The 26,938-nt window shown below is 67.4% G+C and overlaps 4 protein-coding genes across 5 annotated transcripts; 3 read left to right on the forward strand and 1 right to left on the reverse strand.

Annotated features, from left to right (window-relative positions):
- The first annotated feature begins 264 nt into the window (after positions 1 to 264).
- Positions 265 to 2,303, forward strand: ODF3B (outer dense fiber of sperm tails 3B). The gene is made up of 6 exons (XM_050323751.1): positions 265 to 373; positions 466 to 669; positions 751 to 852; positions 1,191 to 1,306; positions 1,991 to 2,128; positions 2,229 to 2,303. The coding sequence occupies exons 1-6, from the start codon at positions 265 to 267 to the stop codon at positions 2,301 to 2,303; spliced, it is 744 nt and encodes a 247-aa protein (XP_050179708.1).
- A 1,236-nt stretch (positions 2,304 to 3,539) lies between these two features.
- Positions 3,540 to 9,593, forward strand: TYMP (thymidine phosphorylase). The gene is made up of 11 exons (XM_050323754.1): positions 3,540 to 3,666; positions 4,266 to 4,468; positions 4,537 to 4,635; positions 5,200 to 5,329; positions 5,411 to 5,529; positions 5,987 to 6,149; positions 6,687 to 6,917; positions 7,391 to 7,531; positions 7,688 to 7,815; positions 8,105 to 8,214; positions 8,752 to 9,593. The coding sequence occupies exons 1-11, from the start codon at positions 3,540 to 3,542 to the stop codon at positions 9,551 to 9,553; spliced, it is 2,253 nt and encodes a 750-aa protein (XP_050179711.1). The 3' UTR covers positions 9,554 to 9,593.
- A 1,014-nt stretch (positions 9,594 to 10,607) lies between these two features.
- On the reverse strand, positions 10,608 to 17,276 carry NCAPH2 (non-SMC condensin II complex subunit H2). 2 transcript variants are annotated; one of them, XM_050325037.1, is made up of 20 exons: positions 17,137 to 17,276; positions 16,947 to 17,048; positions 16,345 to 16,400; positions 15,468 to 15,543; positions 15,294 to 15,374; positions 15,060 to 15,139; positions 14,531 to 14,679; positions 14,369 to 14,452; positions 13,733 to 13,830; positions 13,434 to 13,505; positions 13,250 to 13,316; positions 12,848 to 12,955; positions 12,576 to 12,629; positions 12,263 to 12,333; positions 12,102 to 12,159; positions 11,911 to 11,994; positions 11,751 to 11,794; positions 11,489 to 11,590; positions 10,845 to 10,994; positions 10,608 to 10,767 (listed from the first exon to the last, which is right to left on the reverse strand). In XM_050325037.1, the coding sequence occupies exons 1-20, from the start codon at positions 17,242 to 17,244 to the stop codon at positions 10,618 to 10,620; spliced, it is 1,794 nt and encodes a 597-aa protein (XP_050180994.1). In that variant the 5' UTR covers positions 17,245 to 17,276; the 3' UTR covers positions 10,608 to 10,617. The 2 variants fall into 2 exon arrangements, with proteins under 2 accessions (XP_050180994.1, XP_050180993.1); XM_050325036.1 differs by having other exon boundaries at positions 11,911 to 11,997.
- Positions 17,277 to 18,378: 1,102 nt separating this feature from the next.
- LMF2 (lipase maturation factor 2) lies at positions 18,379 to 26,695 on the forward strand. The gene is made up of 15 exons (XM_050323755.1): positions 18,379 to 18,501; positions 19,512 to 19,765; positions 20,846 to 20,874; positions 21,398 to 21,594; positions 21,833 to 22,011; positions 22,344 to 22,482; positions 22,702 to 22,836; positions 22,929 to 23,034; positions 23,281 to 23,377; positions 23,455 to 23,637; positions 24,145 to 24,313; positions 25,015 to 25,126; positions 25,209 to 25,317; positions 25,710 to 26,129; positions 26,663 to 26,695. The coding sequence occupies exons 1-15, from the start codon at positions 18,408 to 18,410 to the stop codon at positions 26,693 to 26,695; spliced, it is 2,256 nt and encodes a 751-aa protein (XP_050179712.1). The 5' UTR covers positions 18,379 to 18,407.
- The last annotated feature ends 243 nt before the right edge of the window (positions 26,696 to 26,938 follow it).

Genomic DNA, 26,938 nt, shown 5'->3' on the forward strand with positions numbered 1-26,938 from the left:
GGTACCGGGGGGCGGCGCGGGGGGATGGATGGAGCCCTGGAAGCGCCGGGCCATTGTGACACCGCGGCCACCCCGCCGGCGGCGCCGGTGCCGGTGGCACCGCAGTGCCACAGTCACCACGGTGCCGGTGCCGCCACCACACGCCGGCACCGCTGCTGCCACACCGCCCGCCGTGACCAGCTGGGCTCTGGCACCCACATCTCCCCCCGAGGGTGCCGGTAGGGGGGCCAGGCTGAGGAGGGGGCGCTTCCATCGGGACTCTCCATGTCCGACAACGCCTGGGTGGGCTCCTGGAGACCCCACCGCCCCCGAGGGCCCATCTCCGCCCAGTACCGCACCCCCGGCCCCAAGTATGGGCTCCCCGGCAACGTCGGTGAGTGGGGGGCGCGGGGCGGCCGCGGGGGGCTGGGGGGCAGCGATGGGGCCGGGGGTCCCGCGTCCCACCGAGCCCCCGTGCACCCCCAGGTTACAACCAGCACGACCCCACCCGGAGCCGCGCCCCCGCCTACACGTTCGGGCTGCGGCTGAAGGCGGAGCAGGAGCACTGCTCCCCCGGCCCCCAGTACCTGGTGCGGCCCGGCTTCACCTGCCGCGGCAAGGACGGCATCCCCGCGCACACCATCTGCGGCCGGCCCCGCGGGGAGATGGCCAGCAAGACCCCTGGGCCAGGTGAGTGGGGGCCGGGACACCCGTCGGGGCCCGGTACCCCCCTGCCGTGCCCACGGCTCACCCCCTGTCCTCCCCCAACAGCGCATTATTCCCCGGAGCGGGCCGACAAGTGGGCCTATCCCAGTGCACCCACCTGCTTCCTGCGCTCCCGCCCCCGCGAGTCCGGGGCACAGGAGACTCCAGGTAAGATGGGAGCAGAGGTGGGACCCCCAGCGGCCCCCGGGTGGGCTGGGCTGGGATCCACGTCATCCCACCTGGGCTGGAATCCCCATCATCCTCTGGCTGGGATCCCTGTCCTGCCCTCTGGGCTGGGACCCCATAATCTCCTTCTGACCTGGGCTGGGATCCCCATCATCCCCCTAGACTGTGACCCCCACCTTTAACTGCCCCCTCTGAGCCAGACTGGGCTCCCCATCATCCTCCTCTCTCTTGGTCTGATCCCCCCGCCCATCCCCGGGTCTGGCCCTCCCTCCCCAGCCCTGGGGTGAACCCCACGCCCCCTGAGCCCCTGTGCCCCCCAGGCCCTGCCGCCCACCGCCTGCCCACCGTGCTGGGCCCACACCTGGTGGACAAGCCCTCGGCCCCCACCTGCTTCATCGTGGGGCGTGGCCCCGGCTCCTTCGGCAACCCCAACAGGGTGGGGGCCAGGGTGGGGTCAGGGGCTGGGGGAATGAAGGAGCCAGGGGGCTTGGGGGCTGGGATCTGGAGAAGCAGGGTACCAAGAGTCCAGGGGGGCTCAGGGGCTGGGGGCCCAGAGTGCAAAGGGTTCGGTGCTCCAGGCATGTGGGGGGCTGAGGGTCAAGGTGCTGAGGGGTTGGGGGTCCAGGAATGGGGTGTTGGGGGCTACAAGTACCAAGGACAGGGGGAGCTGGGGATCCAAGGAGCTGGGGGCCTGAGTGCCAAGGGGCTGGAGGATAAGGGTGCCAAGAACTGGGGCTGTGGAGTGGGCAGGGTGCCAAGGGGCTGCGATTCTGGGCATCTGGGGGGTTGGGTGTCCAGGCTCTGGGTGGACCAGGGGGCTGCGGGGGTCAGGCTGCTGGGGGCTGGGTGGGCTGGGCTACTGGAGAACCAGGGTATCAAGAATCCAGGGTGCTGAGGGGGGGCTGGGATCTGGGGCATCAGGACACCAAGGGCTTGGGGTACCAGGGGTCCTGGGGCTGAGGTACCAAGGGCATGGAGTGCCAGAGGTCCAGAGGGCTGGGAATCTGGGATACCCAAGGGTATGGGGGGCTGGGATACCCGGGGTGTGAGGGCTCTGGGGTGCCAGGGGCGTGTGGTGGTAGGGGTCCTGGGGCTCACATCACTCCCCCTGTCCCCGCAGTCCCCCGGCCCCAGCCACTACTCCCCAGTGCGGAGCGATGTGTTCCTGCCCCGCGCCCCCCGCTGCACCATTGTGGGGCGCACGGAACCCCCCAAGGCCGCCGCCACCCCCGGCCCCAGCGACTACAGCCCCCCGCAGGTGAGCGGGGACGGGGACCCCGCCGGGAGGGTGTGGGGGGAGCGGGGGACAGGGTTACCCACAGATACCCCACACACACACCCTGCCCTGTCCCCCACAGGTCCGGCGCCAAGGAATGACCTTCGGGGTGAAGCACTCGCAATACGCGGCCCCCGTGCTGATGGACGCCGATTAGGGGGTGTGGACGTGTGGGTGACAGAGCCCACCTGCGACAGACGGACAAACACGACCCTGCAGCAGCAGCAGCAGCAGCTCCTGCCCGTGCTCCTTCTGTCCCGCTGCGTGGCACGGGGGGAGGAGGGGTGGGGGTGTGTCAGGGGGCGTCAGGGGGTGCCGGCCGCCCCCAAATCGGCCCTTTCCCCATCCTGAGTCCCTTCACTCTTCGGGAAAACGCAGGAGGGAAGAGGTCCCTTCTACGGGACCCCAGAGCTCCGCGGTCCCTCGGCGGGGCAGGATGTGCCAGGGATGAGGGATGTCCTGCCCACACGGGAACCAGCCCTCTCCTTGCTCCAGCCCCTCCCTTCCCCATCCCAATCCCACTCCATGGCCTCCCGTTCCCCACCCGATCCCCATCACCTCTCCACCGCCATTCCCGTCCCCATCTGACCTCATTCTCATCCCATTCGCATTCCACTCAGGACCTTGGGGCACGGGGACCTCTGGGAGAGAGGGGACACTCATCAGCACAGCACCGTGAGGACTCCCCTCTCCACGTTCTGTGGGGTCTGTGGGATCTGTGGGAGCCGTTGGGGGTCCCTGGCAGGTCGTGGCCTCGGGCCTCGTGCAGAGCCCTCGGGCATCACCTGTGACAGTCCATGGGGAATGAGGGACCCGGGGGACCCCGCTCGTGTCACCCCCGTGTCAACCCCCCCGTTGTGACCCCCCCCGCGGCCTCTCCCGTGCCCCACTCGCTGCCCCGGGATCAGAGTCCACCGCCGGAGCCGCCTCGTCGCCCGCGGGCACCGGGCACTGGGCCAGGCCGGGCACGGGCAGGTCCCGGCAGCGCCGGTGGGAGGTGCGGCCGTGCGGGAACCGAGTGAGGCCCTGGGGGGACCGCGGTGAGGCCCTGAGGGGACCGGGGTGCGGCCCTGGGGGGACCGGGGTGCGGCCGTGCGGGAATGGGGTGCAGCTGTGTGGAAACGGGGTGCGGCCGCGCGGGGCCGGGTGCGGTTGGTGACAAATCGGGGTTTCCCGCGGCGGGGGCCATATCGTGGCGCCAGCCCTCTCAAACCGGAGTGCCAGCCGTCCCAAATCGGGGTGCCAGCCGTCCCAAACCGGGGTGCCAGCCGTCCCAAACCGTAGTGCCAGCCGTCCCAAACCGGGGTGCCAGCCGTCCCAAGTCGGGGTGCCAGCCGTCCCAAATCGGGGTGCCAGCCGTCCCAACAAAGGGTACCAGCTCCGCGGGACCGGGATGGACTCGCCGAGCCCCCTGCCGAGCCTGATCCGCAAGAAGCGGGACGGGGAGCGCCTGGAGGACGCGGAGATCCGCGGCTTCGTGCGCGGCGTCACCGAGGGCACTGCCCAGCAGGGCCAGATCGGTGCGTGCGGGCCGGGGGGGCACCCGGAGGAAGGGGGGGTAGCGCGGGGGTCGTGAGGGTGGGGCACGGTGGGGAGCGTGGACAGAGCTGGGGACAACGCCCGGGGTTGCGTGGGGGGACACGGGCCCAGGGGGACACGGGGGGTGTGGCTGAGACGGGGGGTCCCCGGCGGTGGGGGAAGGGGGTTGGGGTAGCACGGGAAGCCCCGGGACGTGACAGGGGGTCATGGGGAGGGGACGTGGCTGGGGATCACCCTGGGGGGACGAGAGGGGGACCCCGGGGTATGGAGGGTGGGGTCAAGGCCAGGGGACACAGCTGGGGACCCCCCTGGTGGGAGCAGAGGGACCCTGGAGGTGGTGGGGTGTCACGGCCAAGGGACATCAGCGGGGGGTGTCCCTGGGGAGGAGAAGGGGATCCCGAGTTGGGGTATCAGAGCTGGAGGGTCCCAAGGAAGGGAGCAGGGGGCGACCCTCACCCCTTACCATGCCCCTCAGGTGCTGATGGCTTCTGGCCGCAGGGCATGGGGCAGGATGGGGGGTCCGGGCAGGGTGGGGGTCCCGGGGAGGGCAGTGGGGGTGACCCCCGGCCGTGCCCCCCAGGTGCCATGCTGATGGCCATCCGGCTGCGGGGCATGGACGCGGGGGAGACGCTGGCCCTGACCCGGGCCATGGCCACCTCGGGCCGGGCGCTGGCCTGGCCGCCCGCCTGGCACGGGCTGGTGGTGGACAAGCACTCGACGGGGGGCGTGGGGGACAAGGTCAGCCTGGCTCTGGCCCCCGCGCTGGCTGCCTGCGGCTGCAAGGTGAGGGGTGCCCCGGGGGGCGGGCGGGGGGTCCCCGAGTCCCCGCACCTACCTGTGCCCACCCACAGGTGCCCATGATCAGCGGGCGCGGGCTGGGCCACACCGGAGGCACCCTGGACAAGCTGGAGGCCATTCCCGGCTTCCGCGTCTCCCTGAGCCCCGAGGAGGTGAGGGGGGAGGGACCAGCCAGGGGGACACGGGCATGTGGGCACACGGGCACCCCGACTCCTGCAGGCACCGGCCTTGGGGGCACTGGGGGGCTCCAGTGGGGTGGGATGTCAGTGGGGTACCCACGGGCGGGGGAGGGGGTGCCACTGGGGTGTTGATGGAGTGCAGGTGTCAATGGGTTTTGGGTACCTACGGGGTGCTGGTGGGTTGTGGGAGCCCATGGGGTCCCAGTGGGGTACTGATAGAGTGCCAGCGGGTTGTGGGTGCCAGTGGGGTGCCCATGAGTTGTGTGGGAACCTATGGGGTACTTATGGGGTGCTGGTGGGGTGGAAAAGGGGTGTGGGGTGCCCATGGGGTGATGAAGGGATCCAAAGGGCAGAGGTGGGTGCTGATGAGATGCCTGTGGGTTGTGGGTGCCCATGGGGTATGGGTGCAGCCAGGATGTTGATTGGATGCCGGTGGGATGCCGATGGGGCCCCAATGGGATTCCAGTGGGGTGTTGATGGGGTGTGGGTGCCAAGGGGGTGCCAATGGAGTGCCAACCGGGCACGGCTGCCCCGCAGATGCGCAGCGCCCTGGAGCGGGTGGGCTGCTGCATCGTGGGGCAGAGCGAGGAGCTGGCACCCGCTGATCGGGTGCTGTACGGGCTGCGGGACGTCACGGCCACCGTGGACAGCGTGCCCCTCATCACCGGTACGGGGCACGGGGGGCACGGGGACGGGGGCACGGCCAGGGAGGGGGCTCAGGCAGTGACACCCCCATCCCCCGGCACAGCCTCCATCCTCAGCAAGAAGGCGGCGGAGCAGCTCTCGGCGCTGGTGCTCGATGTGAAGTTCGGGAGCGCCGCCCTGTACCCCACCCAGGACAGCGCGCGGGAGCTGGCGCGGAGCCTGGTGAGACCCCGCGCCCGCCGGAGCCCCCCGGACCCCTGCCCCGGGGTTAGGGGCGCTGGGCTGGGGCACCTCTGCCCACTGTCCCTGCCCGCCCTCTTTATCCCTACCCGCTGTGCCCTCCCGCTGTTCCTGCCCACCCTCCCTGCTGTCCCTGTCCGTCCTTATCCCTGCCTGCTGCCCCTGCCTGCTCTCCCTGTCCCTCCCTTTCTCACTGTCCGTATCCCTGTCCCTGTCCCTTCTCACTGCCCGTCTCCACCCGTTCACCCTGCCCTCTATCCCTGTCCCTGCCATCCCCGTCCCTGTCCCCACCCGTCGCTGCCCCTTCCCGCCATCCCTGTCCCTTCTCACTGTCCCTGTCCCTGTTTGCTCTCCTGCCTGCCCCTGTTTGTTCTCCCTGTCCCTGTCCCCGTCCCCGCTGGCTGTCCCTGCCCGTGTCGCTGTCGCTGTCCGTGCCCAGGTGGAGGTGGGCACACAGCTGGGCATCCGCACTGTGGCCGTGCTGTCCCGCATGGATCAGCCCCTGGGCTGGGCCGTGGGGAACTCGCTGGAGGTGCTGGAGGCGCTGGAATGTCTGGACGGGGGCGGCCCCCCCGACCTGCGGCAGCTCGTCACGGTCCTGGGTCAGCGTGGGGACACCGGGACGGGGGGCGGACCCGGGTGGTGACACGGAGGGACGAGGCCCAGGGCCGGCACACGCGAGTCCCGTTCCAGTCCTGACCTCTCCCTTCCCAGGATGTCCCCTCACCCCTAGACTTTTACCCACCCATCCCTGGGGTCCCCCTGAACGCCCCCCCATCCCCAGGGTCCCACTGCCCCGAACCCCCCTGTCCTCGGGGTCCCCTTCATCTCCAACCCTGCACCCCCCAGATTTTGGGTCCCACTGCACCTCCCCAGCCCCGGGGTCCCCTGAACGCCCCTCCCCACGTTCCCACTCACTCCCAGCCCTGAACCCCCACAGCCTTGGGTCCCCTGAACTCCCCCAGCCTCAGGGTCTCCCCCCACCCTAAACCCTTCCTGGGGTCCTGACTCAGCTCCCCTTCCCCCCTGCCCGTGTCCCTGTCCCGTGGGGGTTGGGAGGGGAGCAGAGGGCAGCGGGGGGTCCCCGGGCGGTTCCCCCGGTTTGAGGGGTCCCAGCCCGTGCTGGTTTTGGGGTGCAGGCGGGGTGCTGCTGTGGCAGTGCGGGAAGGCGGCGGGGGCCGCGCAGGGCCGGGAGCTCCTGGGGCGGGCGCTGGACGATGGCTCAGCCCGGAGCATCTTCGAGGCCATGCTGGGGGCGCAGGGGGTGCCCCACGACACCGCCCACCGCCTCTGCAGCGGGACCCCCGCCCAGCGCCGACAGCTCCTGGGAACGGCCAAGATCTGCGAGGAGCTGCCCGCGCTGCAGGAGGGTAAGGGGGACCCCCACCCCAACCCCCACCCCGCCCCGAGAGTCCAGTGTCCCGGAGTCCCTGTGCTCCCCAGCCGTTCCCATCCCCTCCTGCCCCCTCTGGGATCCTCAGGGCTTCCCTGGATTATTCCCCCCAACCCTCGGGGGGTCGTCGCCTGCACCCCTACCCCCCACCCGCTGTGCTTGGGGGTCCCCAAACTCCTCTGCTCCAGACCTGGCACCTCTGGGGTCCTTGTGGCCCCATCCCCGGCCCCCAGGTCCCCATCTGTGACCCCCCTGCACCCCCTTCCCCACATCCCCCAGGCCTGGGGCTCTCCCAGCCCCCCACATCCCTGGCGCCCCTAGGATGGGGGCTCCTCCCCCGTGACTCTGACCCTCTCTGACCTCCCCATGTCCCTGACCCCCCTGGTTCCGCCCGTCCCCCCATACGTTTCTGACCCCTCCACTGACCCCGTGCCCCCCCGTGCCCCCCAGGCTGGGTGCAGGAGGTGCGGGCGCTGCCCCTGGCCCAGGTCCTGCACGGTCTGGGCGCGGGGCGGTCGCGGGCCGGGGACCCCGTGGACCCCCTCGTGGGCGCCGAGCTGCTGGTGGGAGCGGGGCAGCACCTGCGGGCAGGTAAGGGGGCTGTGGGGAACCCCCCATAACTCCCCCACGTTCTCAGGCGAGCCGTGGCTGCGGGTGCACCACGAGAGGGTGAAGGGGGGGAGTCTGTGTGAGGGTCCGTGGGGGGCTCTCAAGCTCCCATAACCACCCGTGTCCCCCCCCTTGCAGGCGAGCCGTGGCTGCGGGTGCACCACGAGGGGACCCTCGGCGAGGGGGGGCGGCGGGCGCTGCAGGACGCTCTGTGCCTCGGCCCGGAGCCCCCCCGGGACCCTCCGCCGCTGGTGGCCGAGACCATCGTGCCCGAGGGGGCCGCCCCGGCCCCCCAATAGGGCCGATTTTGGGGGGGGGGTGTCGAGATTCCCCCCCAATCCCCCGGGGGTCCCGCGCGGAGCGGCGGCGCCACCTGCTGGTGGAGGCGGGGACTGCGTGGGGGGCGAGGCCACGCCCCTCCATTTCCAGCCACGCCCTCATCACAAAGGCCACACCTCCTCCCCGTCAAACCACGCCCCTCCAGCTGGGGTAACGGCTTAATTCGATCAGGCCCCGCCCCTATTCTGCAAAAAACCACGCCCCCACTCTGCACAGACCCCGCCCTCCCCGCCGGCAGTTCCGGTTCCGGCGGCTCCGGCGCGGCCGCACCGGGGGGAGAGCCCGGGAACAGAGCCCGGGACCGGGGCGGGGGTCGGACAGCGAAGGTCAGTGGGGAGGGGGCACCGGGGGCGGGGGCAGTGAAAGGCACTGAGCGAGGGGTCAGAGAGGTGCTGGGGGGTCACTGAGAGCAGCAGGAGTGGGATGAGGGGTCGCGGGGCGTTGGGGGCGCTGGGCTGGGGGTCGGGGGCAGCAGGAGAGGGAGGGGGCAGGGCGGGGGGTCACAGATGGGGGGTCAGGGCAGCGGGAGGGGTCGAGGGGTACCTGGGGCTCGGGGGCAGCAGCAGGAGGGAAGGGTCAGGGGGTCCTGGAGGTCTGGGCTGGGGGATGAGCGGGATGAGGGGTCAGGGGGTGTTTGGGGGTCAGGGCTCTGCGGTCAGAGTGCCCCTGGGGGTCAAGGCTGGGAGGTCAAAGGGGCAGAAGGAGGAGTGGGGTGAGGAACCGGGGAGGGGCTGGACGGGGCTCCAAGAGCGGCAGCAAACAGGGTCGGGGTGCTGACGGTGGGCGCGGCAGTGCTGGGGGGGTCCAAGCCCACCTGGGGGCGGGGGCGGCGGTACCTGACCCTTCCATGCCCCTCCCCACAGCCCCCGCCGCGATGCTGCGAGCCCTGCGCCCCTGCCACCCCCTGTGCCACCCCCTGTGCCACCCGCTGTGCCACCCCTGTGCCACCCGCTGTGCCAGCGCCCCCCGTCCCAGCCCCTGACGGCCGGCGCCGTGCCCCCGGGCCGCTCCGAGCCCCCGCGGCTGCCGCTGTGGCAGCGTGCGGCGGTGGCGGGCGCGGTGGCGGGGCTGGCGGGGGCGGGCTGGCTGTACCTGCGGCGGGAGAAGGAGCGGCGGCTGCGGCAGCGGCGGCTCCGGGACCTGCGGGCGCTGGCGCTGGGCCAGGCCGACTTCCAGCTGCAGGACACGTCCGGAGCGCCCCGCTCCCGCGCCGACCTGCTGGGCCGCTGGGTGCTGCTCTACTTCGGCTTCACGCACTGCCCGGACGTGTGCCCCGAGGAGCTGGAGAAGCTGTGCCGCGCCGTGGAGCTGCTGGAGGCCGTGCCGGGGCTGCCGCCGGTGCAGCCGCTGTTCATCACGGTGGACCCGGCGCGGGACGACGCGGCGGCGCTGGGGCGGTACCTGCGCGACTTCCACCCGCGGCTGCAGGGCCTCACCGGCACCGCCGAGCAGGTGCGGGCGGCCGCGGGGGCTTTCCGCGTCTACGTGAGCGCCGGGCCCCCCGACCCCGACGGGGACTACGTGGTGGACCACTCGGTGCTCACCTTCCTGCTGGGCCCCGACGGGCTGGTCCGGGACTGCTACGGGCGCTCCCGCACGGCCGAGGAGCTGGCCAAGAGCGTCAGGGGGCACATGGAGAGCTACGAGCCGCTGCCCCCCGGCTGATCCCGGGGGAATAAAGGGCGGGGGGAACCCCCGGAATGGGCCTGCTGTGTGGTTTGGTGGGGGAGGAAGCGGGGAGAGAGAGCGGCGACACCCGGGGGTGTCACGGGGAGGGACCTCTGACAGAGCCCAGTGACCCCCAGAGGTGTCACTTCGGGAGCGAGGGACCCCCCAGCAGAACCCAGGGGTGTCCATTGGGGTTGGGAGGGATCCCCTGACAGAGGCCTGTGACCCCCCCACGGGTGTCACTTGGGGACCAACAGAGCCCCAGCAGAGCCCAGTGACCTCCCAGGTGTGTCACAGGGAGAGGGAGGGACCCCTATGGCCCCCCCGCAGGTGTGTCCTGTGGGGACAGACTTTAGGTGGGCAGGTGGAGGGACCCCTGACAGATCCCAGGGTGTCCCAGGTGTGTTCCAGGACCAGGAAAGGGCCCTTGAGAGACCTTGGTGCCCCCCAGGTGTGTCCCAGGGGTAGGGAGGGGCCCCGAATAGACCCCAGTGCCCCCCAGGAGTATCCCAGAGGGAGGGAGTGACTACTAACAGACCCCACTGTGGCTCCCCAGAAGAGACCACAGGTAGGTGGGTGGATGGGCCCTCAAAGCCCCTGTTGCCCCCCAGGACTGTCCCCTGGTTGAGGGGCTCTCTGAAGGTGAGTGAAATGCCCCTCCACCCCCTGCAGCCCCCCAAGGACCCTCCTAATGAGGGAGAACACCAGTAGGTGAGGTGACCCCTGTAGCCCCCCAGGACCCTCCACAGAGCAAGGAGGCCTGGTGTAGGTGAATGGAGTGACCCCCCCACCTGCAGTCCCCCCGGACTGTCCTGTGGGGAGGGAGCACCCCACACCCTGAAGCCTGCCAGCACCCTCCCCACAAGGAGGGAGCACGTGGGTAGGTGGGCAGAGGGACCCCCACCACACATGCAGCCTCCCAGGACTGTCCCCTGGGGTGGGACACCACAGGCAGGTGAGTGGAGTGACCCCAAACAGCCCCCACATATCCTAACCCCGCCATCCCCCACCAAGGACACCTTTCCCTCGTGGCCACAGCCGCTCCTGTACACGGGGGTGGTTTATTCGGGGTGGGGGTCCGTGAGGGAGGACAGCTGCAAGCCCTGGAACCTCTCGTGGGCGGGGCGCAGGGTGAGCAGCCGCAGCCGCGCCGTGTCCAGCGCCTCCTCCAGCCCCTCGTCCTGTGCCAGCTCCACCACCCCGTCGTTGGCCTGGGGAGGGCAGCACAAGGGTGAGTGGCGGTCCTGCACACCCAAGACCCCCACCCAAGACCCCCCCAAGTCCTTACCAGCTGCAGCGAGGCCAGCAGGTAGCGGCACACCTCGAAGGGGGGCTGCCTGGCCACCAGGCTGGCGAAGGAGTGCCACTGGCCCAGCTCCCCGCAGCGCTCCATCAGTGTCAGCCCGTAGGCACGCACGTCGAAGGGCGCCCGGGCCTCCTGCGGGCAGGGGGGCACATCGGGGGGACAGCGAGGGGTTGCTAGGGCCACCCCAGCCTCCTGCCCACCCCACTGGGTCCCTGCCCACTCTGGGTAGTCCCTGCCTACCTCTGCCCTCTGTCCCCACTGTCCTACCCAGGGAGTCCCTGCCCTCCCTGGGTGGTCCCTGCCTGCCCCTGCCCATCCCTGCCCACCCTGTTCCCTACCCACCTCAGCCCCCTGTCCCCAGTATCCTACCGGGGGGTCCCTGCACTCCCTGGGTGATCCCCACCCACCCCAGTAGGTCCATGATCCCTACCCATCCACAGTCCCTGCCTGCTCCTGCCCCCTGCCTACCCCAGCCCCTGTGTCCCCCTGCCCTCCCTGCCCAGCTGGAGATCTCTGCCCCAGCCCTGGGGGTCTCTGTCCCAGCCCCTGCCCACCCCGGGGGCTTGTGCCCTCCCAGTGGTCCCTGCCCCAGCCCTGGGGGTCCCTGCCCTCCCGGGGGTCCATGCCTGCTCCTGCAGCAGTGGCTCTATCCGCTCCTCCCAGCGCCGGATGCGCTGGGACAGCTCCGTCTCCTGCACGAACTTCTGGGAGCTGGCCATGAACAGCTCCTGTGGGGACAGGGACAGGGCAGTGCAGGGGGCACCCCAACCCTCCCAGGGAGACCGTGACCCTCTGGGGGTCACCCCGCTCTCCTGGGGGCACCCTGACTTTCAGGAGACACCCCAATGCTTTGGGGGCGCTCCAACCCATCCCCACACTGGCACCTACCACGTTCCTGCGCACCAGCTCCTCGTATTCCGGCTCTGGGGGTTCTGTGGGAAAAGGGGGACAGAGCACATAACCAACCCCCCACACACCCTTGGGGGAGCACAGGGGACCTGCCAGGGACAGATGGGGTGGGGAGTTTGGGGGAGGATCAGCAGATCACCTGGGGATCTTTCTTCCAGCTCCTCCAGCACCTCGGGCTCCATGTCCTCCTGCTCCACATCCTCGTGCTCCACAAAATCATCATCTGCTGGGAAGGGGAGACCTCTCAGTGCCCCCCCATCCCCCAGGACCCCCTCAGTGCCCCCTGGGACCCCCCCAGCCTCTGGAGGGGGGAATTTGAGGTGCCAGTACCTGCCCCTTGGTCACCGTCAGCCTCATACTCCTGCTCCAGCTGCTCCAGCTCCGGTTCCTGGAGGAAGGGGAACAGCCCTGAGCCCATCCTGAAGACCCCCAGAGCCCCCAGGAGGGTGCTGGTGCCCCTCTGCCCCCAGTTTACCCCCCACCCCACTCACCCCCTGGCTCTTGAGCTTCCTCTGTGCCGCCAGCCGCTCCTTCAGCTGCCGCCAGTACAGCACTTCCAGGTCTGCCACACACAGGGATGGGCAACGTGGATTTGGGAAGCACCCACACCCAGCAGAGCCCCCAGGCCCACCATGGTTGGGGGGACATTCCCAGGCTCCCCTTGCACGGTTTTGGGGTGCCCTCCCCCTCCATCCTCCCCCCACGTCAGAATCCAGTCCCTGGTCTCCCCTGGGACTGGGAACTGTGGGAGACTCCACCCTGAGGGCTCTCCTGGTGCCACCTTGTGCTGTGTCCCTCGCTCACCTGCGAAGGTGGGGCCTTTCCTCCTGGTTTTCCGGCTGTCTGTGACATCGTTATCTGGGGAGAGGAGACTGGGAATCACTGAATGGCAAATCCATGGAACCATCGAGGTTTTAAAAGTCCTCTAAGCCCATGGAGTCCCCCCCCAGCACTGCCAAGGCCACTCCTGCCCAAGCCCCTATGTGCCAGCCACATCCACAGGGCTGTTCAGTCCCTCTGGGTTTTTAAATCCTTTTGGATTCTGATCCCGGCAGGATCCCGTGGGAATCACTCACAGGCTGCAGAGAACCATCTCGTGAAGTCCTGAAGCTTCCTCGGGCCCCTCCTCTTCCTCTTGCCTCCCACCATGTCATCCAGGCTGTGTGACATCAGGAAGGGCCTCCCTGCAGGTGACACAGGTAACACAGTGGCACCGGGGGCACGGCCACCCCGAGGGGCTGGGATGGGGAAGGGGCCCCTTTCCCACATCCCTCTGGATATCATGGGGCTGGGAATGACCCACCGTGGGGACGGGGACACTGAGGGACACGTGGCTGGGAATGACACTTTATAGGACTGGGAATGACCCTCCCAGGGAATGACCTGCTGTGGGCTGGGAAGCTGAGCCGTGCTGTCCCTGCAACCCAGCCCCTCTGGAGCACCCCCCCCTCCCCCAGCACCCCCCCTCCAAAAATTACCTTTCCTAAATGGCTTCTCCTCAGAATTTACAAAGGGGTCGAGGCTCTGCCACGGATCCGGCACCTCCTGGCAGAGGGATGATGATGGAGTGGGCACAGTTCCCCGTGGGACCCCCTCCCAGTGTCCTGGGGGGTCATATCCCACCTGGACTCCAGAGCCCTCCCGGCTCCAGGCCCCCCTTACCTTGCTGGGGACTTTGGGGTCCTGGCTGGGGGCTTTCTCCCGCAGGATGTACCCCCGTGGCTGGGGTGAACTCTGGGACACAGAGAGGGACAGTGAGGGCTGGCACCTGCAGGGCTGGGGAGGGGATGATGGGGGTCTGGGGGTCCAGAGGTCTGCAAAAGGAGTGGGGGGGCTCTGGGAAAGGAGTGAGGAGTGGCAGGGGAAGAGCAAAGGGATTCCAGGGCCCAGGGATCCAGGGAAGGAGTGAGGGGTGGCGGGGTAGGAGCATGGGCAGCCTCCCAAGCCCTGCCCACACTGACCCTCTGTGCCTCGATGTGTTCATCCGGGGCCGGGGTCATTTCCACGTCATCCCCCAGGGCCCCGGGAATGTCATCGTCATCATCTGCTCCCGCAGCGCCTGGTGGGGGCAATGGGCAGAGGCTGGAGATGCTTCTGGACCCCCTATTTCCAGCCTGGCTACCAAAGAATTCCCCTGGGTGCTTCTCCTGCCAGGAGGGCCAAGGGGCACCAGAGGGCAGGAGCAGGGAATCACAGACTTGTTTGGTTTGGAAAGTCCCTCTGAGCCCACTGAGTCCAACCAAGGCACTGCCCACATCCCCAGGTGCCACATCCACAGGGCTTTGAAATCCCTCCAGGGCTGGGGACTCCACCCCTACCCTGGGCAGCCCCTGCCAAGGCCTCACCACCCTTTCTATGGAGAAATTCCTCCTCATGGCCAACCTGAGCCTCCCCTGGTACAGCTTGAAGCCGGTTCCCCTTGTCCTGTCCCTGTTCCCTGGGAGCAGAGCCCGAATCCCCCCCGGCTCCCCTCTCCTGTCAGGGAGCTGTAGAGGGATGAAGTCTCTCCTCGCCCTCCTCCTCTCCAACGTTCCCAGATAGACACACGGACACAAGATAACCACCTGGATCCCCCTCAGCCAGGTGACACCACTCACCTGCCTCCTCAGAGAAGCTCAGCGCCTGGATTGGAGTCATGCTGGCCCTTGGATGCTCCACATCAGGACCAGATCCCGCAGCTCCTGCCAGGACACAGTGGCAGGTGACAGTGAGAGGTGAGTGGTCCCCCACAGACACCCCTCAGACGCCCCCCCAGGTACCTGTGGCTCTCCTGGGGCTCCCCAGGTGCTGCTCCTGTGGGTGTGTGGGGGAGAGCCCGGCCTGCTCCAGCAGGAATGTCCCCGTGGGGTGGGGGGTGTAGGTGTTCATCCGGAAATCCTTCTGGCTCGCCAGGACCTCCCCTTTCCGGCTGCGGGAAAATCCTGTCAGGGATTCCCCCTCACCAGGCTGGGGGGTCCCCAAAGCCCCCCTGCTCCAGCCTGGGCTCATCCCAGCCCTTCCACCGGCACGGTTCTGGTCTGGATTTCCCTGCACATCCCTAGGACCCTCCTGCCCCTCACCAGGGGCAGATCCCAACAGGAATTGTGCACCCATTGACGGAGGGATCTCAACCACATCAGGGGAGAGGGACATTGGGTGCTCCCACCCAAGGATCCCGACTGGAGCAGGAGAGGGGGACACAGAACACACCAATTCAGGGATCCCAACTGGAGCAAGGGAGGGGGAACTCCCCCAGCAATGGGGGGACACAGTCCCCCCCACCCAGGGGTGGCTGGGGGTTGGTGGCACCTCAACAGGGGGTTTTCCTTCTTCTTCATCTCGTCCAGGGTGACCAGAGCCATCGGGGTCAAGCGAACGATGTTCACAGCCTGGCAAGGCAAGGAAACACGGGAAGGAGTCCGGGGAAGGCCCTAGCACAAGTGTCACCGTCCCCAAGGACACCACTCCTGCTGGAATGGCCCTGGGATTCACCCAGGAAAACCCTTCCACGGGGAGGGATAAAAGGGGACAGGTCCCTCTTACACTGGGCTTTTCTCGCTGCCGATTCCTGCTCCTGTGCATGCTGGCCTGGCTCGTGTCCTTGATGTCATCCAGGGACAGCAACTGCCGGCAGAGCCACCAGAGAGTCACCCCCGGGACACCGAGGGATCCCACCGGAGCAGGGGAGGGGGACACGGGCCACAGGACCCCCCTCACCTGCTGCTCCACGTCTGTGAAGGTGGCATTGGTGTCCTGGATGTTGGATCTCAGGGAGGTGGGCAGCTTCTCCCTCCTGAGGGAAAACCATGGTCAGGATCCACGGGATGAGTGGGAGAGGGGGCTGAAGGGGTGGGGAGAAGCAGGAGATCGCACATCGAATCCCAGGGGCAGTTCTGGGCCCCCAGCCAGGAGAGCCATGGAGGGGCTGGAGCATGTGCAGGGAAGGGAAGGGAGCTGGGAAGGGGCTGGAGAACTCCTGAGGGAGCTGGGGGGGCTCATCCTGGAGAAAAGGAGGCTCAGGGGGGACCTTCTGGCTCTGCAAGTCCCTGCCAGGAGGGGGGAGCCGGGGGTCGGGCTCTGCTCCCAGGGAACAGGGACAGGACAAGGGGAAACGGCCTCAAGCTGTGCCAGGGGAGGCTCAGGTTGGCCCTGAGGAGGAATTTGTTGCTGGAAAGGGTGGTGAGGCCTTGGCAGGGGCTGCCCAGGGAGGTTTGGAGTGCTCAGCCCTGGAGGGACTTCAAATCCCTGTGGATGTGGCACTTGGGGACATGGCCAGTGGTGGCCTTGGCAGTGCTGGGGGTGGGTTGGACTCGATGGGCCCAGAGGGATTTTCCAACCTCCAGGATTCTGTAATCCCATGATTTTTGCAGATCCACGCTGTGGGACACAAGGCAGAGCTGCTGGAGACAAACTGCACGTGGCAGGTAAAAACAAACAACTAAAAATGACCAATCCATGCACGAGCCATCAGATCTTGTTGGGAATGGGAATGGCCCGTGATAATGGGAGCACCAAGGCAGAGACCCACAGCAGTGTTTCCATGGGGCAGCAGCCCCAGCAAAACTCCCTCTGGGAAGGGAATTTCCCCACTTACTTTTTATTGGAGATGTAGTCGAGTGCCTGGCAAACAAGCATGTACAGGTATTCCACCTGGAAAACAGCACCTGGAGCTGGGAAAGGTGGGAGCAGCTTCCAGGAAAGCTACTCCACCAGATGAACCCCCTCCCCATTATCCCAGGGCAGCTGGAGTTCAATTCCATGAAGTCCTGTTGTTCTTGTCCCTATTTCAGCCATCCTGAGGCCAGGTTTGGGGAAATCCTGGGAATTTTTCAAGGCCAATTTGGAGCAACCTGGTCTAGTGGAAGGTTCTCCTACCCATGGCAGAGGAGATGGGCTTTAATGTTCTTGCAACCCAAACCATTCCATGACTTTATGAGGAAAATAAAATTTTACAGCCCACCCTCTGCAGGGAAATTAGAGAAGAGCAAAATTCCTGCTCTTTCGCAGGCTGCCAACACCTAACAAAGGGATTAAACTTAGGAAAGATAAATCCTCTTATTCCCATCAATCATTTTAATTTCGGCCTCTCAAAGCCGAGGGGGGGATTCCAGGGCGACCCCATGGAGCTCAGGGCTCATGGAATGGGCCTGGCAGGGGATAGGGACGCAGCAGGGATGCCCTGCGTGCTGTGCTCACCTTCTTGCTGTAGATGGAGGCAGAGCCCTGGATCACCAGCGCCGCCTCCGTGAAGTTCATGGTGGTTTTCCCGTTGTCAAAGGAGATGCCGATATGATCCAGCTGGGAAGGGCAGGGACAGGAGAGGCTGAGTCCTGGTGGGATTTGGGGGTGGCACAGGGAGGGAGATGGGGCAGGAGCCCCCCGTTACCTCCTCCAGGTACTCCTCGAGCTGGGCGGCCACGTCCACCTCCCAGTTCTTGGTGAGGTCCCGGATGGGCTGGAGCAGGTGCAGGAAGCGGGAATCCGCCTCCTCCATGGCGGGATCCCGGCGGAGAGATCCCAAAGGGATTCAAATCACACGGCTCTGGACCAGAGATCCCGCAGGGAATGACTTAGGGAGGTAGGTCGGTGGGATCCCAGGATAGCTGAGGTAGGAATCCCAGATCAGCTGGAGTTCAACAGAAAGGAAGCAATTCAGGCAATGTGGGATCACTAAGGCTGGAAAATCCTGACTCTGATGCTGATCCCAATCCTGATCCCAGCCCCAATCCCGGTCCTGACTCTGATACAATCCCAACCCCATCCAGACCCCAATCCCAAACACGGATCACAACCCCAATCCTGATCCTGACTCTGATCCCGGTCATGGCCCCAACCCCAATCCTGACTTTGACCCAGTCCTGACCCCAATCCCAATCCTGACTCGGCATCACAACCCCGACCCTGATCCCGATCCCAACCCCAGTAACGACCCTGACCCCAATCCCTACCCCGATTCCAACCTTGACCCCAGTCCAATCCCGACCCCGATCCTGACGCCACTCCCCATTCCGACCCCAACCCTGGATCCCAACCTCAGTCCCAACCGCGACCCAATCCCAGTCCTGATCGCACTCCCAACCCTAATCCTGACCCCGATCCTGACCCCAAGCCCGACCCCATCCTAACCCTGATCCTGATCTCAATCTCGACTCCGGATCACAACTCTAGTCCCGATCCCAACCCTGATCCCGATTCCGATCCCGACCCTGACCCAGTCCCGGTGCCGCTCCCACCCCCGACCCCGATCCCGAATCACAACCCCAATTCCTGTTCCCCCTCACTCCCCTCTTTCCCCTCACCGCTCCCAACCCCTCAGTGCTCCCAACCCCTCTCCCCTCACCGCTCCCATCCCCTCTCCCCTCACCGCTCCCCTCCCTCTCTCCCCTCACCGCTCCCATCTCCCTCTCCCCTCACCGCTCTCTCCCTCTCTCCCCTCACCGCTCCCATCCCCTCTCCCCTCACCGCTCTCTCCCTCTCTCCCCTCACCGCTCTCTCCCTCTCTCCCCTCACCGCTCTGTCCCTCTCTCCCCTCACCGCTCCCATCCCCTCTCTCCCTGTCTCCCCTCACCGCTCCCCGCCCGCCGCCATGGCCGCGTTTCCCGCGCGCGCCGCGCTGTGACGCCAGGGGCGCGCGGCGGGGGCGGTGGCGGGGCCGCCATGGCGGAGGCGGCGCGGCCGCGGGCGCTGTTCCTGGCCGGGCTCGCCGCCGTCTATGTGGCCGCTTTCGGCTCCCTCTACGTGCAGATCCCCGGTACCGCGGGGGGCAGGGACAGCCGGGAACCGCGGGGGCGAGGGGAGGGGGCTAGGCAGGGCCGGCATGGGGCTGGGGCGGCCGGGACGGGGTCGGGATGGGGCCGGGGACGTGGCCGGTGGAGCCGGGATGGGGACGGGAGAGTCGGGACAGAGCCGGGACGGAGCTGGGATGGGTCCGGTAGAACCGGGATGGAGCTGGGGCAGAACTGGGAGCAGTCCAGTAGAACGGGCATAGAGCTGAAAGGGGTCCAGTAGAACCGGGATGGAGCGGGGACGGGTCCGGTAGAACCGGGACAGAACCAGGGATGGGGCGGGTGGAGCCGGGATGGAGCCAGGACGAGGCCGGTATCACCGGGATGGAGCCGGTACAGAGCTGGGACGGGTCCAGTAGAACCGGGATAGAGCCGGGGATGGGGCGGATGGAGCTGGAACGGGGCCGGTAGGACTGGGATGGAGCTGGGAGTGGGAGCAGTAGAGCCGGGATGGAGCCGGGACATGGCCAGTGGATCGGGAGTGGGACTGGTGGAGTTGGGATAAAGCTGGAACGGGGCCGGTGGAGCCGGGACGGAGCCGGGATGGGGCTGACAGACCCCCACGGGGCCGCCCCTGCCGTCCCGTTTCTCTCCCCATAGCCTGATCTCTCCCTTACTGGGAAGACCGGCAGTACTGGGAGCGGCTCCTCTCCCTCCCTCCACCCTCCCCAGGGGTCCAGGGGGTGTTCAGGCCCCCCCTGAGCCCCCCAACTCCCCCTGCCCACAGCAGGCAGCGGCGTCGCCTCCGTCCACGTGGCCAGGCTGGATGTGGCAGCTCCTGGGCTGCACCTGGGCTCTTCCCACAGGCTCCCAGTTCCAACTGGGAAGCTGGGACAGGGTGTGGGGACAACCTGGAGCCCCCAGTCGGCACCCGGGGACTGCCACAGGGGTGAAGCCGAGGTGCTGCCTGCGGGGGGGCTCCCGGCTGTGCTGCCCCGGTTTTCCTGGGAATGCCTGAGTGCCGTTCCCGTTGCAGGCCTGTATGGAAGGGAGGGGATCCTGCCGGCCCGCAAGGTGCTGCGGCTCAGCGGGAAGGGGCTGTGGGAGCAGCTCCGGGATTCCCCCACCCTGCTGTGGCTCAGCCCGCGGCTGGGGCTGGACACGGAGCAGGGCATGGAGCTGCTGTGCCTCGTGGGGATCCTGGCGTCCTTCGGAGCCCTGGTGTGCGATTCCATGCGGGATTGCCTGGTCTTCGCCCTGCTCCGGGTGCTCTACCTGTCCCTCTACCAGGTGAGGGGCTGGGGGGGTCCTGCAGGGGCTTGGCACCATCCTACAGAATTCCTGGAATGCTCAGATTCCCTTGTGGAGCTGGGGAAAGTGTTGGGAGGTACAGTCGTGGAATCGTGGTTGGTCTGGGAGGGAAAGGGACTTTAAATCCCATCCCAGTCCAGCCCAAAGGGGCAGGGACACCTTCCACTTCCCCAGGTTGCTCCAGCCTGGCCTTGGACACTTCCAAGGATCCAGGGGCAGCCACAGCTTCTCTGGCCAACCTGGGCCAGGGTCTCCCCACCCTCCCAGCCAGCAATTCCTTCCCAATCTCCCATCTGTCCCTGCCCTCTGGCACTGGGAAGCCATTCCCTGTGTCCTGTTCCTCCATGCCTTGTCCCAAGTCCCTCTCCAGCTCCAGGTCAGGTTGGACAGGGCTTGGAACAACCTGGTGTAGTGGAAAGTATCTCTGCCCTGGGCAAGGGTTTGGAATGGGATGTGATTTAAGGTTGCTTCCCACCCAAACCATTCCATGATTCCATGAATCTTCCCTTCAGGAGCTCTGGTGAGTCAGAGCCAGCTGCTGTGCGGGGAGGAGGAGGGTTTTTCTTCCCTCTGGAATCAGGGAGTTAACGAGGGATAAATCACCCGTGTATGGCTTTTATCCCCCGGGGTAGGGAATTGTCACCTCCGGAGGTGGGGGCTGTCACTCCCGGGAGTGGCTCCCGCCCCTTGGAATTGTGTATCCCAGTGTGGCTCCGGCCGTTCCCGGCCCGTTCCCTCCTCACTCCCTTTTAGGGCGATTCTGGAAGCGCGTCCCTGGAAGGACATCCCTGCTCCTCCCCCGGGCTGGGCTGCGGGCAGGGAACACGCCCAGTGTGGAATGAGCCCCCCCCAACTCCTCCCGGAGCATTCCCGGGCTGTGATCCAAGTGCTGCCATTCCCACGGCTCCTTGGGGTTGGCCTGGAGCCCCGTGCTGGGAAAGGAGCTGGGGGGGGGGAGCCAGGGGGTGTCTGTGCCTGCCCCTCTCCATGTGGGGAAGGGTCTGGGGGGGCCAAACCTGCCCCACTCACCCCCATCCCCACCCCATTCCCTCTCCACAGGTGGGACAAGTCTTCCTGTACTTCCAGTGGTGAGTCAGGATCCCCCCTTGGGCCTTTTGCAGGGGCTGTGGGGGGCTTGGAGCTGGGGGAGATGTCCTGCACCCCCCTACAGCCCCCGGGATGGGGGACACAATGGGGTGGGGGCTCTGGGACCAAGGTGGGGGACTTTGGGGACCACAGTGGGACAGGGACACTGGGGACCAGGATGGGGGCATGGGTTGGGGGGGAGGCGTTGGGGACTGGGATGGGGGCATGGGAGGCTCTGAGGACCAGGATGGGGTGCGCTGGAGAGTCAGGGATGGGGGGCCAGGCAGAGGGCACAGGGAGCTAGGGTGAGACAGGGGCTCTTGGAACCAGGGCGGGGGGCTTCTGGGCACCAGGGGGATATAGGGGCTCTGGGGCCAGGGGGCACAGTGGGAGAGGGGGGGCACAAGAAGACAGGGTCCCCAGCCCCATGTATGGGGGGATCTGTCTCCACTGAGGGGAGCAGGACAGGCCCCCTGAGGGGTGTGTGGCACTGGGGGGCTCAGCTCTGTGCTCTCCCCCTCCCAGGGACAGCCTGCTGCTGGAAACAGGGTTCCTGGCCGTGCTCGTGGCCCCCCTGCGCCTGCTGAGGCGGGGGTCCCCCTCCTGGAGACCCCACGACCCCGTCACCTTCTGGGGGGTGCGGTGGCTCCTCTTCCGCCTCATGTTCGCCTCGGGGGTCGTGAAGCTGAGCAGCCGCTGCCCCACCTGGTGGGGGCTCACAGGTGAGGGGGGAGTTTGGGAGATCGCAGGTGAGGGCGGGTGGGTTTGTGGAGGTCACAGATGAGGGGTGGTGGGTTTGGGGGCTCGCAGGTGAGGGGCTGCAGGTCTGGAGGCGGCACAGTTATGCCCCCACACTCGGGGACATGGCAGCCCCCATGCCAGGCCGTGCCCTGGGGGCAGCACTCCACTCTGGGGGGCTGTCCCCGCCATGTGCCCGCCCTGAGCCCCCCGTGCCCCCAGCGCTGACCTACCACTACGAGACGCAGTGCATCCCCACGCCGGGGGCCTGGCTCGCCCACCAGCTGCCCGTGTGGTTCCAGAAGCTCAGCGTGGTGGCCACCTACGTCATCGAGGTGGCCGTGCCCGTGCTCTTCTTCGCGCCCCTGCGCCACCTGCGCCTCTTCGCCTTCTACTGCCAGGTGGGGAAGGGGCACAGAGGGACCCCCGGGGCTTGGGGTGGGCTCCTGGCTGTGGGGGTGCTGGGAGAGGGGCTGGTTGTGCCACTGATGGTGGTGTTGGGGTGCCCCGTGCCCTCTGCTCTCCAGCCCCATGACCCCCCCGCAATGTGACCCCCTGGGGCCCCCTCATGCCACAGCTTATGCTGGGGGGGGCTCCCCTGGGGCAGGGGGTTGGCTCCTCACTTTGCCATCACCAGGAGATGGGATGGTGGTGTTGGTGGTGCTGATGGGGTTGCCCAGTGTTCCTGGCCCCCCAGTCCCGTGACCCTCCCCCTGTCCCTGCTTCCCCCCAGGTCCTGCTGCAGGTGCTCATCATCCTCACGGGTAACTACAACTTCTTCAACGCGCTCACCGTCGTCCTGGCCTTCTCCCTGCTGGACGAGGAGCACGTGGGGCGCTGGCTGGGGCGCCCCAAGAAGCGGCAGGGCAGCGGTGAGACACCCAGGACCCCGACTTTTGGGGGGGGGGCAGGCCATTTCTGGGGTGGGGAGGGGACAGATGACGACATTATGGCTCCACTGTGGGAGCTTCTGCCAGCACAGCCCCTCCCCACCCCCAGGGGTTAGGGGGCTGTGGCCGTGGGGGACCCTGGGAGGGCTCGGGGGACTTGAGGGGTCCCAGCCCAGCTTTGAGCCCCCCAACATCCCCCAGCCTGGCCCCCCAGCCTGGGCTCTGTGCTGGCCACGCTGCTGGAGCTCAGCACCTACGGGCTCCTGCTCTACTGGACTGTCCAGTACTTCGGCCTGGAGATCAACTGGGACAAGAAGCTGCTGGACTCCAAAGTGGGTATGTCTGGGGGGGCTGCCGACCCCTCAACCTTCTCCCCCGGGGGGCTGGAGCAGCCCCTCCCTGATGCCACAGCTTTCCCTCGGCTCCAGCCTTCACCTACCACGAGTTCACGACGTGGCTGCGGACGGTGACGCTGCCGCTGGTGGGGGTGGCCTTCCTGTCCCTGTTCTGGGAGATCCTGGTGGCCATGTACCGGTGGGTGTCGGGGGGCACCGGGGACCCCCGGGGTGCCCTGAGGGCGTGGGGGACCTCTGGGTGCTGGGGGAGTTGGGGGGAGCTCTGGGAGCTGGGAATAGGATGGTGCAGCTCCGGGAGTGGGGAGTGTTGGAGCAGTCAAGCACAGAGTGGGGGGCTCTGGACCCCTCAGCTCACAGCTGGAGCTCCCCAAACTGGGGACCGGTGCCTCTTTGCCCCTTTAATGCCCCATTTCTGCCCCCCCAGCTGTGCCTGTGTCCGTGGATGCTTCTGGAAGCTCTGGGCCACCCTACAGTGGGCCATCATGGCCACAGCCACTGTCAGCTTGTTCGCCGTCAGCCTGGTGAGGGGTCTGGGGGGTCGGGGGGCTCTTGGAGACCCCCCCGAGCCGCAGTGACAGACCCCTCCTGCCCCTCCCAGGTGCCCTTCACCTACATTGACCACGAGTCCAACGGGAAGCTGTGGCCTGGCATCCACCAGCTGTTCGGGGCCGTGGAGCGCTTCCAGGTGGTGAATTCCTACGGGCTGTTCCGCAGGATGACAGGGGTCGGGGGGCGGCCCGAGGTGGTGCTGGAGGGCAGCTACGACGGGCACAGCTGGACGGTGAGTCAGGGCCACGTCCCCAAGTGCCACATCCACACGGCTTTTTAATTCCTCCTGGAATGGTGGCTCCGCCACTGCCTCGGGCAGCCCCTTCCAACATCTGATAATCCCTTCCAGGAAGGAACGTTCCCGATATCCAACCTAAACCTCCCCCTGGCACAGTTTGAGGCCGTTTCCTCTTGCCCTGTCGCTTGTTCCCAGGGTTTAGAGCCACCCCCAGGTGCTTTTCCTGCCAGGCAGTTTTCCTGCCACCCTTTCCCGCATTTCCCCGTTTCCCCCTGGAATGCTGCCTGGGGCTGCGAGGTGTCCCCGTCACAGAATCCCGGGATGTTTGGTTGGGAAGGGACCTTACAAACCACCCAGTTCCACCCCCGTGCCATGGGCCACCTTCCCCCAGAAGCTCCCCACTGGCTCGTTCCCCTCAGGAACCCCCCAGGGCAAGGGGTGATGACCCTCGGGGTGGGCAGGGGGCTCCGGATCCCGGTGCCAGCCGCTCCCATCCCACAGGAGATCGAGTTCATGTACAAGCCCGGGAACGTGAGCGCAGCCCCGGCCGTGGTGGCCCCGCACCAGCCCCGCCTGGACTGGCAGCTCTGGTTCGCTGCCCTGGGGCAGCACCACGGCAGCCCCTGGTTCACCGCCCTGGTGCTGCGGCTGCTGCAGGGCCAGCGTGATGGTGAGGCCTGGGGGGTGTCGGGGGGCTCTGGGGACAGAGCAGGGTGTCCCCACAGTGGGTTTTGGTGTTGTCGCCCTGCAGCAGTTTGGGGTGTCCCTGTGGCAGTTGGGGCGTCCCTGTGGTTGGTTTTGAGTGTCTCTGCAGTTGGTTTTGGGTGTCCCTGTGGCAGTTTGGGGTGTCCCCACAGTGGCTTTGGGTGTTCCAGCAGTTTAGGGTGGCCCTGTGGCAGTTTGGGGCGTCCCGCAGTGTTTTGGGGTGGCCCTGTGGCAGTTTGGGGTGTCGCTGCAGTTGGTTTTGGGTGTCCCCACAGTGGTTTTGGGTGTTCCAGCAGTTCGGGGTGGCCCTGTGGCAGTTTGAGGTGTATCCCACAGTGTTTTGGGGTGTCCCTGCACAGAATTTCAGAGATGTCCCCTGGAAGGTTCAGGGTGTCCTCCTGCAGCACTTCAGGGTGTCCCCGTGGAGGTTCAGGGTTGTCCCTCTTCTGGTTTGGGGTGTCCCTGTGGTGGTTTGGGGTGTCCCCCTGCAGCAGCTTTGGGTGTCCCTGTTCTGGTTTGGGGTCTCTCCCCATGGCATTCCAGGGTGTCCCTGCAGACTTTCAGCGTTCCTCCCCCTTTAGCACTGTGAGGTGTCCCCGTGGCACTGGGGTGTCCCCCCGTTGTCCCCGAGTGGGGGCTCAGGCCATTGTCACTCGTGTCCCGCAGTGATCCGGCTGGTGCAGGTGGACGAGTCGCGGTACCCGTTCAGCGCCCGGCCGCCCACCTTCCTGCGGGCCCAGCTCTACAAGTACTGGTTCACGGGCCCCTCGGAGGGCAGGTGAGCGGGGACGGGGCCCCCTGCACCCCAAAGCCCCACTGGGGGTGGGATGTGGGGGCTCAGCTGAGCTGCCCCTCCCCAGCCCGGGCCCGGCGCCGTGGTGGCGGCGGCAGCACGTCCAGGAGTTCTTCCCCACCGTGTCCCTGGGAGACCCCACGCTGGAGAGCCTGCTCAGCCAGCACGGCCTCAAGGTAGGCTGACCCTTGAACCCCCTCCCTGGGCCCTGCTCCCCTTCCTGCAGACCCCTCACCTGACCCCTAACCCCCCCTTGCTGTCCCCTGAGCCCCCTTTCCTCTCCCCTGATGCCCCTGCCTTGCTCCTGACCCTCTCCATGGCACCTGAGCCCCCTTCCCTCACCTTCCCAGGCCCCCAAGCCCCCATCCCTCATCTCTCTTCCTAATCCCGACTCCCTTCTCCCCGTGCCCTCTCCTTCCCTTTCTTTCCCCTGACCCCCACTGACCCCCTTCCCTTGCCCTGACCTCCCTTTCCCCTGACCCCCCTTCCTCACCTTCCCTGGCCCCCAGCTCCCCTTCCCTGGCCCCTTCCCCGTGTTCCCTGTCCCTGACTCGGTCTCTCCCGGCAGGACAAGCCCCCTCTGCGGCGCCGCTCGGACGCGGCCCTGCCGTGGCTCTTGGGGTGGCTGCGGGGGCTGTCCCGGCCCTTCTCCGGCCCCGCCGTGCTCTGGACCCTGTACCTGGTGGCCGCCACCGTGGGGGTGCTGCGGGCCCTGGGCCCCCGGGCACGGGGGCCGCCCCTGCCCGCCACAAGGCCCGGGGGAGCGGGGGAGCGCAACGGGGTGCGGGGAGAGGGGCGGGGGCGGGCGGGGGGCGAGGGCCACGGGGAGGGGCGGCAGGGGAGGGGCGGCCTGGCCCCAAGAAGAAGAAGTAGCTCCCGCAGCCCCCCACCCGTGTTCCAGCCCCGGGGGGGTTCCTGGGGTGGGGGCGTGTCAGGTGGGCCCTACCCCGGGGGGATCACGGTGTTCCCCCCCAGTGCCTTCAGCACGGTGTGGCCATGCAGTGGGGGACCCCTCCCTGCAGCCTGGGGACTGCTGGGGACCCCTCCCCACTGCCCAGGGACCCCTTGGGGACCCCTCTGTGGCCTGGGGACTGCTGGAGACCCCTCCCCACTGCCCAGGGACTGCTGGGGGCCCCTTCCCACTGCCCAGGGATCTCTTGGAGATCCCTCCCCCCTGCTTGGGGAGCACTCCCTGCAGTCCAGGGACCGCTGGGGACTTTTTCCCACTGCCCAGGCAGCCCCTGGGGATTGCTTCCCACAGCCTGGGGACTTCTGGGGGCCCCTGGCACTGCCCAGGGACCCCTCTGGGCCCCACAAGGGAAGGGGTTTCGATATGGTTACGGGGCTCAGCACAGATGGGGGGCTCCTTGCCAGCAGGATGGAGCAGTTTGGGCAGTGCCAACCCTCCTCCTTACCCTGCCCAGCCCCTCAGGTGCCCCCCCCAGGGCAGTTTGGGGTGCTGCCCCCCATGTCCCCCACCCCGGTGGGCTCTGCCTATCCCGTGCTTCCCCCCTGGCTCAGCCCCAAGCCCAGAAGTCCAGAGGTTTCCTATAATTTTCTAAATAAAGCCTTTGACATTCCAGCCCCGTGGCTCTCCTGGGATTTGGGGGGGTTCCTAGGCCCCCTCCTGCCCCGGGGGGGGCAGTGCTGCTCCCCCCTGCCTGGGGTGACCCCCTATGAGAGGGGGGGAGGCGACTGGCCCGGAGTGCGGCACAAGCAGGTTTATTTACCCCACGGCGGGGTCTGGAGGAGGTGCTGGGTGCTGCTGTGAGTGAGTGAGGGGCCCAGCGGGGGTCC

The sequence above is a fragment of the Myiozetetes cayanensis genome, unplaced genomic scaffold (assembly GCF_022539395.1).
Source record: "Myiozetetes cayanensis isolate MyiCay16 unplaced genomic scaffold, myiCay2020 scf3, whole genome shotgun sequence".
Classification (NCBI taxonomy): Eukaryota; Metazoa; Chordata; class Aves; order Passeriformes; family Tyrannidae; genus Myiozetetes; species Myiozetetes cayanensis.